At 43.2% G+C, this 12818-nt stretch overlaps 1 protein-coding gene across 1 annotated transcript in view; it reads left to right on the top strand.

Annotated features, from left to right (window-relative positions):
• LOC141134910 (uncharacterized) overlaps positions 1 to 12818 on the top strand; it is a 96874-nt gene that overhangs the window by 60155 nt on the left and 23901 nt on the right. Inside the window, exons 9-10 of the mRNA XM_073624342.1 lie at positions 7657 to 7704; positions 9429 to 9476. Of these exons, the coding sequence (XP_073480443.1) occupies positions 7657 to 7704; positions 9429 to 9476 (96 nt within the window). The remainder of the gene's footprint in view (positions 1 to 7656; positions 7705 to 9428; positions 9477 to 12818) is intronic.

Raw genomic sequence — 12818 nt, forward strand, 5'->3', positions numbered from 1 at the left:
CTTTGCTGAGTCTGCTATTAATATTTTTGGTAATTGTCTCCTATCTCCTATCCAACTGTACATCCCTACTGAACTGGCTTTGCTGAGTCTGCTATTAATATTTTTGGTAATTGTCTCCTATCTCCTATCCAACTGTACATCCCTACTGAACTGGCTTTGCTGAGTCTGCTATTAATATTTTTGGTAATTGTCTCCTATCTCCTATCCAACTGTACATCCCTACTGAACTGGCTTTGCTGAGTCTGCTATTAATATTTTTGGTAATTGTCTCCTATCTCCTATCCAACTGTACATCCCTACTGAACTGGCTTTGCTGAGCCTGCTATTAATATTTTTGGTAATTGTCTCCTATCTCCTATCCAACTGTACATCCCTACTGAACTGGCTTTGCTGAGTCTGCTATTAATATTTTTGGTAATTGTCTCCTATCTCCTATCCAACTGTACATCCCTACTGAACTGGCTTTGCTGAGTCTGCTATTAATATTTTTGGTAATTGTCTCCTATCTCCTATCCAACTGTACATCCCTACTGAACTGGCTTTGCTGAGTCTGCTATCAATATTTTTGGTAATTGTCTCCTATCTCCTATCCAACTGTACATCCCTACTGAACTGGCTTTGCTGAGTCTGCTATTAATATTTTTGGTAATTGTCTCCTATCCCCTATCCAACTGTACATCCCTACTGAACTGGCTTTGCTGAGTCTGCTATTAATATTTTTGGTAATTGTCTCCTATCTCCTATCCAACTGTACATCCCTACTGAACTGGCTTTGCTGAGTCTGCTATTAATATTTTTGGTAATTGTCTCCTGCTGCCATATCTTTAAACTTCCATATTTACTGCTAGCTCTATAACAAACACACTGCAATAGCAATATTACTGGTGATTGATTCTCAACTCCATGTGGCTTGAGTGATCAAGAGAGGTAATTAGCTTTACGACCCTAGCCTGTGTCTGGCCTGGCCCTGGCCATCTCCTCCCCATATTCAGGTGTCTCACATCAGACCCAATAATGACCAACTGAGAAATGCATCCCAGCTTAGGCTGTCTATAAATTTATGGCAGCTTATGGGGTGGCGCAGACAGGGGCATGGCGCAGACATCATGGCTCTGTCACGAGTGATGCGCAGTTTCACCGACGCAGTTTAACGAAAGCAGGATAACTAAAGCTGCATGAACAACAGGAACTCTGCTCCACTCTGCAAGACGACAAGCAAACCAACTTTGAAATTTATTTTATATTAGGTTAGTTTCCCACTCTCTAGCCACTAACATGCTCCTTATTCTCTTCCTTCTCACATTGGTGTCTTCTATCCTCAAATTATCTTTACTCTACCCCTCCTCTCTTCCCTGCAGCATGCACATATCACCCTCACTCCTACCCTCTCCCTACTATGGCACCCATCATCTCCTGCATTTGCTGCACCCACATGCTGACATAAACTCCAGGGCCACTAGACACGTGCGCTCATGCACATCCCACTCCCACCTTGCCTTCCTCACCCTCCTCCTTCTCCTAGTCTCAGGTGATATTTCTCCTAATCCTGGTCCGCCATTTTCCAAATGCAAGCCACATATCCAATACCCCTCCCCCTCTGGCAACCACCGCAATCCACTCAGTTTAATTTCTATCCCCCTACTTCCTCAAAGCACCCCACCAATCTCATGTGCCCTGTGGAACGCCCGCTCCATCTGTAACAAGCTAACATCTGTACATGACCTCTTCATCTCTCATGGCTTGAACATACTGGCCATAACAGAAACCTGGCTGCAAAATTTTGACTCAGCTTCTCCTGCTGCCCTCTCCCATAGTGGTCTCCATTGGACTCACTCCTCCAGACCCAACAGACAGAAAGGAGGTGGAGTTGGCTTCCTTCTGTCCCCACAAAGCACCTTCCAAGTCCTTACTGTCCCTCCCTCTCTATCCCTCTCTTCTTTCGAGATGCACTGTATTCGTCTGTTTTCTCCCATTTCTCTGAGGATTGCAGCAATTTATAGGCCTCCAGGACCGGTATCGCGCTTCATTGATGACTTTGCTGCCTGGCTACCCTACTTTCTCTCCTCTGAAATACCCACCATTATTCTTGGTGACTTTAACATTCCTGTCAATGTCAACAGCCCAACTACAGCTAAACTTCTCAACTTAACCTCATCTTTTGACCTAACCCAATGGACACATACTTCCACTCACTCCAATGGTAATACCCTTGACCTTGTATTCTCCCATCTCTGCAACCCTGGCAACCTCACCAACACCCCCTTTCCTCTATCTGATCACAACCTCATTACTTTCACTGTATCCTTGCCTCCAACCACCCATCCCTCCAAGCAGCAAACAATTACTTGTAGAAACCTTCGCCACTTTAACCCTTCTCTTCTCTATTCTGCTACTGACAACCTATATGACATAATCTCTCCCCTGTCCTGTCCTGACCTGGCCACTTCTGTCTACAACAGTTCACTCTCATCATCACTAGATGCACTTGCTCCCCTAACCACACGCAGAATTAGGCCCCGACCGTTACAACCCTGGCAAACTGACAACACTAGAAATCTCAAGAGACATTGCCGTGCTCTTGAACGACTGTGGCGTAAAACCAAATGCCTGCAAGATTTCACCCTATATAAATCTGCCCTTCTAAAATACAATTCATGCCTCCATGCTGCCAAACAAGCCTACTTTGTCTCTCTTATTAATTCCTTGTCATCCAGTCCCCGTCGGCTCTTCTCAACCTTTAACTCTCTGCTTCGTCCACCACCCCCTCTACCCACTAACTCACTGACTGCCCAAGAGATTGCCAATCACTTCAAAGACAAGATCAATGCAATTCGTGAGGACATCTCCACTGTGCGTACATCTTCCCCACCCATCATACCTTGCCCAGCAGCACATTCAACCCTCTCCTCTTTTGAATTGGCTACTACGGAAGAGGTTACAAAAATTTTCTCGAATGCCCACCTAACCAATTGTCCCTTGGATCCTGTTCCCTCACAACTACTACGGTCACCCTCTTCTTCTATCCTATGCTCCCTCACCCACATCTTCAATCTCTCCCTTTCTAGTGGCATTTTCCCCTCCCCTCTAAAACATGCACAGATCACTCCCATTCTTAAAAAGCCCTCACTGGACCCTACCGACCTGAACAACTTAAGACCCATCTCATTGCTCCCATTCACCTCTAAACTTCTAGAACGCTTAGTCTACAACCGTCTTAGCTCCTACCTCAATGAAAATAACCTTCTTGACCCCTTACAGTCTGGCTTTCGCTCGCAGCACTCCACGGAAACTACCTTACTAAAACTCACTAACGATTTACTAACTGCTAAAACCAACAGCCAGTACTCCATACTCCTACTACTTGACCTCTCTGCGGCCTTTGATACTGTTGACCACCCGCTCCTTCTCAATAAACTACATTCCCTTGGCCTCCGAGATTCTGCTCTATCCTGGTTCTCTGGCTATTTATCACAGCGCTCCTTCAGTGTCACCTACAACTCTGTCTCCTCCTCTCCATTGCCCCTTTCTGTGGGGGTCCCCCAAGGCTCGGTTCTTGGACCCCTTCTCTTCTCTATCTACACCACCTCCCTTGGTCACCTAATAACTGCCCACGGCTTCCAATACCACTTATATGCTGATGACACCCAAATCTATCTGTCTACTCCTCACCTCACTCCTTCAGTCTCCTCTCGCATTACTAACTTACTAACTGACATATCAGCATGGATGTCGCACCACTTCCTTAAACTAAATCTCTCTAAAACTGAGCTATTAATATTCCCCCCCGCCCGTGCCCCCCTCCATGACTTTTCCATCAAAATCAACAATGCAACCATCAGTCCCTCCCCTCACGCCAGGGTACTAGGTGTAATCCTAGACTCCGACTTGTCATTTCAGCCTCAAATCCAATCATTGTCAAAAGTTTGTAGAATTCACCTCCGTAACATCTCTAAAATTCGCCCTTTTTTAACAAATGAAATCACCAAGCTCCTCATTCACTCCCTTGTTATCTCTCGCCTTGACTATTGCAACTCCCTTCTCATTGGCCTACCGCTCCATAGGCTATCCCCTCTTCAGTCTATCATGAATGCTGCTGCCAGACTTATCCACCTTACCAACCGCTCAGTGTCTGCCAACCCTCTACTTCAATCCCTACACTGGCTCCCAATCACCCAGCGAATTAAATTCAAAATTCTAACCACAACATACAAAGCCATTCACAACTCTGCCCCAAGCTACATCACTAATCTTGTCTCCAAATATCACCCAAATCGTCCAAGACCTCTCAAGACCTCCTGCTTTCAAGCTCTCTCATCTCCTCCTCCCATGCTCGTCTCCAGGATTTCTCCAGAGCCTCTCCCATCCTCTGGAACTCACTACCTCCATCTATCCGGCTATCCCCTACTCTTGCTACCTTCAGGCAATCCCTGAAAACTCATCTCTTCAGGAAAGCCTATCACGTCTCCAACTAATCTCCTACCACTTCCACCAGCTCATTCCCCACAGTTACAACCTTTTGTACCACCTGCCCCACCCTATTAGATTGTAAGCTCTTCTGAGCAGGGCCCTCTTAATCCTATTGTATTATATTATAACTGTATTGTCTCCCTTTTATATTGTAAAGCGCTGCGTAAACTGTTGGCGCTATATAAATCCTGAATAATAATAATAATAATAATAATAATAATAATAATGTACGTTTATCAGAACATGTGGCTAATATAAAGCGGGGTTTTACTAAACATAACCTATCTAGACACTACGCCAAATATCATAATAAAAAATTGAAGGGTAATCTCTTTCTAGCCTAAGATACACCCCCATTGGAGATATACAAATAAAGTTAGATCCATTTCTAGACTTGAGACTAAGTGGATCTTCCATATGAAATCTTTTGTTCCTTTCGGATTGAATGTTGATTGGGACATTAATTGTTTTATAAATAATTCTTAAAACTTTTTTATATTTTGATTTTCCCCTTTTTTTCTGTTTTAAATTTATTTTTTTATTACAATTTTTTAAGTATATTTTTATTTGTTTTCATTTAACAACAATTGCGGATATTAATACATATTTTCTATTGTATTCATCATTTTCATGTATGATTGAATTATTATTATATATTTCAAATTAATTGTAGTGTCTGCCGTCTGTTGCATCCCTTCATGGTTTGTGTTTTTTTCTACCATCTGAGTATGTATAAATTACTAAATTCTTTTACCACAAGATGGCGCTCTTCTTTCCTCCACTTTATAGATATTTTTTAGCTTCATTATGTGCATTGACGGCCAGCACCTAAGAAGGCTGTACCGTTTTCAATGTAATATCCAATTTGCCATCAGTTAAGATGGTGCCCGCAGTGTATATAATGCCCATACGTGGTGACGTTCGAGCTTGGCCAATCCCCAGACGACGTCCTATCGTGATGAAACGCATAGGGAGGAGCCTACGACGTCATCACGTTCGTTCTCGGATGGGCTTTACACGAACTTAGGAAGTGGAGGTTACAGACGGAGACGCCGAAGTTTTTATGCTGCAATATTCTGCTGCCTTTTTATACCGCGATCTTGTAAGTGCAATTTTTATATTCAATAAATTAACCGCTTGGACGTATTACACTATGGATTGTTTCTGCTTTATACCCTTGGGAATCATCTGCTGCTAACGGTTGCCGTACGCTATGGTTGTGGGGAGACCGATATCCCTGTGCTGAGTGAGACTGCCATAATAGCAGTCATCACCGTCCGGTAAGCGCATTTGATTTTGCACCCTGGGTGTGACAAGACATAGAAGACTGTCTTCACCTGCTTTTTCTTGACACCTTTGTTCAAGTCACCTTCTTTAGAAAAATAATTTTTTCTTGTGGATTTCATCCTTGTGGGTCCTTTTCTTACACATTTTTATGTATTTGTCATTAATTTTTTGTAATACCTATGGTTCATAAGTACGGAAAATTTATCACCTTATGTTATTTTATTTGGATATTGTGTTTATTCATATATTCTATTGATATTCACCTTAATTCCACTTATTGGTTCACTTGTATCAATTTTTTGCACAATTTTTAGTTATTTATGTGGATGAGACTGTTCCTTAGTTTTCTCCTTTCATTTTCCTTTTCACCAATTTTTTAGCGCTGCATCTTTTTGTATTTTTTACAGATACTCATATATTTGTCCCCACAGATAAAGACCCACTTTCATGAGCCCACATATATGCATACACTCCGTGGAAAGGGCCTAAACAACAATATGACCTCTGATATTCAATCACACCTTCCTGGCATTTCTTTTCCACATCCACCATATCACATAATTACAAAAACACAAGACTGCTGGTCCTGCATTGTTCTTGATGACTTTAGAGAGGCAGCAAAGTATTTCACCATTACCCTGTAGACCACATGTGTCAAACACAAGGCCCACGGGCCAAATCCGGCCCACCAGGCCATTTCATGTGGCCCTAGCACCTCGCCTACAGCTGTGGCACCCCCCTTGTCTCTGCAGTTGATGGCAGAGAGGAGGAAAAAAAACTCCTCCTCCAGACCCTGCACTTTCTTCTTAAAAGCTCCACCCCAGCTTCTTCCCAGCAGCAGCACAATTTACGGGGTTCACTGTGATGTAAGGGAGAGTGAGGGAATCTTCATTTACGATGGTGGGGGTGCTTTTGACATCTTATATAAGGGGTGGTGGGGGTGCTATAGACATCTAGTCTTACAGATACAACTGGCCCCTTTGAGGGCAACCATAATACTGATGCGGCCCATGATGAAATTGAGTTTGACACCTCTGCTGTAGACCAACCTATGGCCCTCCTGCTGTTGCAGGACTACAAGTCCCTTCATGCCTCAGCCTTTGGGAGTCATGCTTGTAACTGTCAGCCTTGCAATTCGTCATGGGACTTGTAGTTCCGTAACAGCTGGAGGGCCACAGATTGGGCACCCATGCCCTAGCCTAAATGAACAGATTACAGTTGCTGTGGAAGGGGGCAGAAAATGAAAAGCAGAGTTTCACTGTTGACTGGAGATCAGCTTTAAATGAACTGTTTTATTATTTATTCTATAATGAAATGCCCCCCATCCTAAAAAAGGCCAACGGGAGGGGTGCTTTAAAAAGAATAACTTGCTCCAAGCTCACCCCGGTCCCCAGAAAAAGGTGCCAGCAAGGGTGGGGAATTATGCACCACCTACCAGTCCATCACAAGTAGGTGGTTGCTCCCTCCCTGTTGAACTGGGTTAAAGGATCTTTTGGACCCCCAACCAACTCACCATGCAGGTATGTTAGAGTATCTGTGTTGCTGATTAAAAAAAATGTAACCAGAAGCCTTGCTTGCAAATGAAAAGGTTATTAAATTATTACTTACTCTGTTCACTGCCCATGTCACCAAACTCCACTGTCTCTGAGAGAAGCTGGCTGAAGATTTTAGTATCTGGATCACTTCTTCTGCAGGCCATTGGACCACCGTGTCTTAAGACACATGAGGTTGGAGTATAAGATCAAAGAGCGCAGTGTGGGACATGGACATTGTACACTCCCAGATGTATGCTAAGGTCTTCAACAGGCATATCTCTGGAAGACAGTGGAGTTCGGCAGCATAGGACAGGTACGTTTTAGTAAACTTGCAGATGAATTAATGTCAGTTATCCTTCCTTTGCAGTGACAAATGAACTGAAGAAGCCCAGGAATTTAAATAACGAAGTAGCAGGTAATCAAGGACCATGATTAGGGATGGGTTTTATGTTTGGGTCGAACATGTGTTCAACTCGAACATTGGTTGTTCGCCCATTCGCCGAATAGCGAACAATTTGGGGTGTTCGCGGCAAATTCGAAAGCTGCCGAACACCCTTTAAATTCTATGGGAGAAATCAAAAGTGCTAATTTTTAAAGTTAATATGCAAGTTATTGTCATAAAAAGTGTTTGGGGACCTGGGTCCTGCCCCAGGGGACATGTATCAATGCAAAAAAAGTTTTAAAAACGTCTGTTTTTTCGGGAGCAGTAATTTTAATAATGCTTAAAGTGAAACAATAAAAGTGTAATATTCCTTTAAATTTTGTACCTGGGGGGTGTCTATAGTATGCCTGTAAAGTGGTGCATGTTTCCCATGTTTAGAACAGTCTGAGAGCAAAATTACATTTCTAAAGGAAAAAAAGTAATTTAAAACTACTCGCGGCTATAATGAATTGTCGGTCCCGGCAATACACATAAAAGTCATTGAAAAAAACGGCATGGGGTTCCCCCACAGGGGAACCCCGAACCAGAATCTAAAAAAAAATGCGTGGGGGCCCCCCAAATTCCATATAAGCCCCTATAGGTCTGGTATGGATATTAAGGGGAACCCCGCACCAAAATGTAAAAAAAAATGGCGTGGGGGTTCCTCTCAAAATCCATACCAGACCTGGTATGGATTTTAAGGGGAACCCCGTGCCAAAATTTTGCTTTTGACATCTTATGTAAGGGGGGTGGGGGTGCTATGGACATCTAGTCTTACAGATACAACTGGCCCCTTTGAGGGCAACCATAATACTGATGCGGCCCATGATGAAATTGAGTTTGACACCTCTGCTGTAGACCAACCTATGGCCCTCCTGCTGTTGCAGGACTACAAGTCCCTTCATGCCTCAGCCTTTGGGAGTCATGCTTGTAACTGTCAGCCTTGCAATTCATCATGGGACTTGTAGTTCCGTAACAGCTGGAGGGCCACAGATTGGGCACCCATGCCCTAGCCTAAATGAGCAGATTACAGTTGCTGTGGAAGGGGGCAGAAAATGAAAAGCAGAGTTTCAATGTTGACTGGAGATCAGCTTTAAATTAACTGTTTTATTATTTATTCTATAATGAAATGCCCCCCCATCCTAAAATAGCCAACCGGAGGGGTGCTTTAAAAACCCTAACTTGCTCCAAGCTCACCCTGGTCCCCAGAAGAAGGTGTCGGCAAGGGTGGGGACTCATGCACCACCTGCCAGTCCATCACAAGTAGGTGGTTGCTCCCTCCCTGTTGAACTGGGTTAAAGGATCTTTTGGACCCCCAACCAACTCACCATGCAGGTATGTTAGAGTATCTGTGTTGCTGATTAAAAAAAAATGGAAACAGAAGCCTTGCTTGCAAATGAAAAGGTAATTAAATTATTACTTACTCTGTTCACTGCCCATGTCACCAAACTCCGCTGTCTCTGAGAGAAGCTGGCTGAAGATCTTAGTATCTGGATCACTTCTTCTGCAGGCCATTGGACCACCGTGTCTTAAGACACATGAGGTTGGAGTATAAGATCAAAGAGCGCAGTGTGGGACATGTACATTGTACACTCCCAGATGTATGCTAAGGTCTTCAACAGGCGTATCTCTGGAAGACAGTGGAGTTCGGCAGCATAGGACAGGTACGTTTTAGTAAACTTGCAGATGAATTAATGTTGGTTATTCTTCCTTTGCAGTGATGAATGAACTGAAGAAGTCCAGGAATTTAAATAACGAAGTAGCAGGTAATCAAGGACCATGATTAGGGATGGGTTTTATGTTTGGGTCGAACATGAGTTCGACTCGAACATTGGTTGTTCGCCCATTCGCAGAATAGCGAACAATTTGGGGTGTTCGCGGCAAATTCGAAAGCTGCGGAACACCCTTTAAAAGTCTATGGGAGAAATCAAAAGTGCTAATTTTAAAGGTTAATATGCAAGTTATTGTCATAAAAAGTGTTTGGGGACCTGGGTCCTGCCCCAGGGGACATGTATCAATGCAAAAAAAGTTTTAAAAACGTCCGTTTTTTTCGGGAGCAGTAATTTTAATGATGCTTAAAGTGAAACAATAAAAGTGTAATATTCCTTTAAATTTTGTACCTGGGGGGTGTCTATAGTATGCATGTAAAGTGGTGCATGTTGCCCATATTTAGAACAGTCTGAGAGCAAAATTACATTTCTAAAGGAAAAAAAGTCATTTAAAACTACTCGCGGCTATAATGAATTGTCGGTCCCGGCAATACACATAAAAGTCATTGAAAAAAACAGCATGGGGTTCCCCCACAGGGGAACCCCGAACCAAAATTAAATAAAAAAATGCATGGGGGTCCCCCCAAATTCCATACCAGGCCCTTCAGGTCTGGTATGGATAATAAGGGGAACCCAGCGCCAAAATTTTTTAAAAAATGGCGTGGGCGTCCCCCTCAAAATCCATACCAGACCTGGTATGGATTTTAAGCGGAACCCCGTGCCAATTTTTTTAAAAAAAATGGAGTGGGGTCCCCCCAAAAATCCATACCAGACCCTTATCCGAGCAAGCAACCTGGCAGGCCGTAGGAAAAGAGGGGGAACGAGAGAGCGCCCCCCTCTTAAACCGTACCAGGCCACATGCCCTCAACATTGGGAGGGTGCTTTGGGGTAGCCACCCCAAAGCACCTTGTCCCCATGTTGATGGGGAGAAGGGCCTCATCCCCGCAACCCTTGCCCGGTGGTTGTGGGGGTCTGCGGGCGGGGGGCTTATCGGAATCTGGAAGCCCCCTTTAACAAGGGGATCCCCAGATCCTGGCCCCCCTGTGTGAATGGTAATGGGGTACAAATGTACCCCTACCATTTCACAAAAAAAGTGTCAAAAATGTTAAAAAAGACAATAGACGGTTTTTGACAATTCCTTTATTAATGTCTTCTCCTTTCCCCGCTTCTTCTTCCATTTTCTTCTGGTCTTCCTTCGGTGTTCTTCTTCTTCCTCCATCTTGTTCTTTCACCCATCAACATGGGGACAAGGTGCTTTGTGGGGGCTAACCCAAAGCACCCTCCCAATGTTGAGGGCATGCGGCCTGGTATGGTTCAGGAGGGGGGTACTGTTTCATCCCCCCTCTTTTCCTGTGGTCTGCCAGGTTGCGTGCTCGGATAAGGGTCTTGTATGGATTTTTGGGGGGACCCCATGCCTTTTTTTTTATTTTGGCGCGGGGTTCCCCTTAAAATCCATACCAGACCTAAAGGGTCTGGTATGGATTTTGAGGGGGACCCCCACACCATTTTTTTTTAATTTTGGTGTGGGGTTCCCCTTAATATCCATACCAGACCTGAAAGGCCTGGTATGGAATTTGGGGGGACCATCACGCATTTTTTTTTTTTAATTTGGCACGAGGTTCCCCTGTGGGGGAATCCCATGCCGTTTTTATCAATGAACTTTTATGTGTATTGCCGGACCGACAATTCATTATAGCCGCAAGTACTTTTAAATGACTTTTTTACCTTTAGAAATGTCATTTTGCTGTCAGACAGTTCTAAACACGGGAAACATGCCCCAATTTACAGGCATAGTATAGACACCCCCCAGGTATGAAATTTAAAGGAATATTACACTTTTATTGTTTCCCTTTAAGCATTATTAAAATCACTGCTCCTCCATCATCGCTCGGTTCTCAGTGTTAGAGGCACCGGGGGGACAGATGTAGCATCGGGCCAATGCTGCATCCCCATAGGTAAATATGATACAAAAAACCCTATACATCTCTTTTAAGTCTTTGAAAGTATAAGAAGAAAATGATTTCCCAAGCTTTGTCTTAATGAAGAACTAGCACTGACTGAGAGAATATGGAAGAAACCAGTAAGGGTCTAGCTGGGATTTGAATAGCTTACACTAAACAGGGGGCAATACCAAATCACATAGGTAAAAAAAAGGTTGTAACTGCCCTAAACCACCATTAGATGTCAGTGTAGAGCAGAATAATAGTAACCTAATATAGTTTGAAACAACAGAAAAAAATGCATGCAAGTGGGACAGAACAGACAGCCTCAGTGATAGAGTGCTCTAGCAGCACATCATTATGTATGCAGCTGTTTTTTTTTACAATTAGCTTGGCTTTCAGACAGCAACACTGTCTGAACCATATCATAAAGGCCTTTTTTGTAGGTAGTTTCAGCAACAACACATTTTTAATCAAGTGAAATATGGCTGGCTTTGATCAACAGATAGAAATTGTCCAGCAGTTTGCTGAGGCGGCCCCTGCCACTGGCCAATTTTTTTACACAGCTGTATCATCTGAGGGTAAATTCTTTGTTAGAACATACTCTATCTGCCTGTTTCTTGTATCTCTGCATTTCCTCTGTTCTCCCAAATTAAAACTGTCCTGCCACTGGTCATTGTTTTTGCACAGCTGCATCTAAAACTGCAGAAAAAAGCTGTCCTACCACTGGACAGATTTTACACAGTTCTACCATCTGGGGGCAAGCTCTTAATTCTTGTTCGTAAAATATCTATCAATGCCTTGTATCTCTGCATTTCTTCAGTTCTCCCTGATTAAAACTGTCCTGCCACTAGTCATTTATTTTTACACAGCTGCATGTAAAGGGGCTGTCTTTTTTTCATTTTTGTTTGAATAGATCTGTGCCTTGTGTACCTGCATTTAGTCATGTTCTTGCTGATTAAAACATTTCCGACCAACATTGTGTGACTGTGTGTATGCAAGACAAGTTTGAGCCAACATCCGTCAGAAAACATGGATTTTGTTGTCAGAATGTGCGATTGTGTGTACGAGGCATAAGTTCCTATTTGAAAAAAAATCTGTTAAATTGTATTTTATTTTTTTACACAGCTACATCTAAAGTGGGCTGAATTTTTTATTTCTTGTTTGAAAACATCTGTGCCTTGTGTCGCCGTATTTACTCCTGTTCTTGCTGATTAAAACTGTCCTACCACTGGTCAGTTTTACACAGCTGTATCATCTGAGGTCAAGCTCCTAGTTTTTGTTTTGAAACACCTGCATTTCTTCTTTTCTCTTTAATTGCACTGTCCTGCCACTGGTCATTTTTTACACAGTTGCCTCTAAAGGGGCTGCCTTTCTATTTCTTGCTTGAAAACATCTA

The sequence above is a fragment of the Aquarana catesbeiana genome, linkage group LG03, assembly GCF_042186555.1.
Source record: "Aquarana catesbeiana isolate 2022-GZ linkage group LG03, ASM4218655v1, whole genome shotgun sequence".
Lineage (NCBI taxonomy): Eukaryota > Metazoa > Chordata > Amphibia > Anura > Ranidae > Aquarana > Aquarana catesbeiana.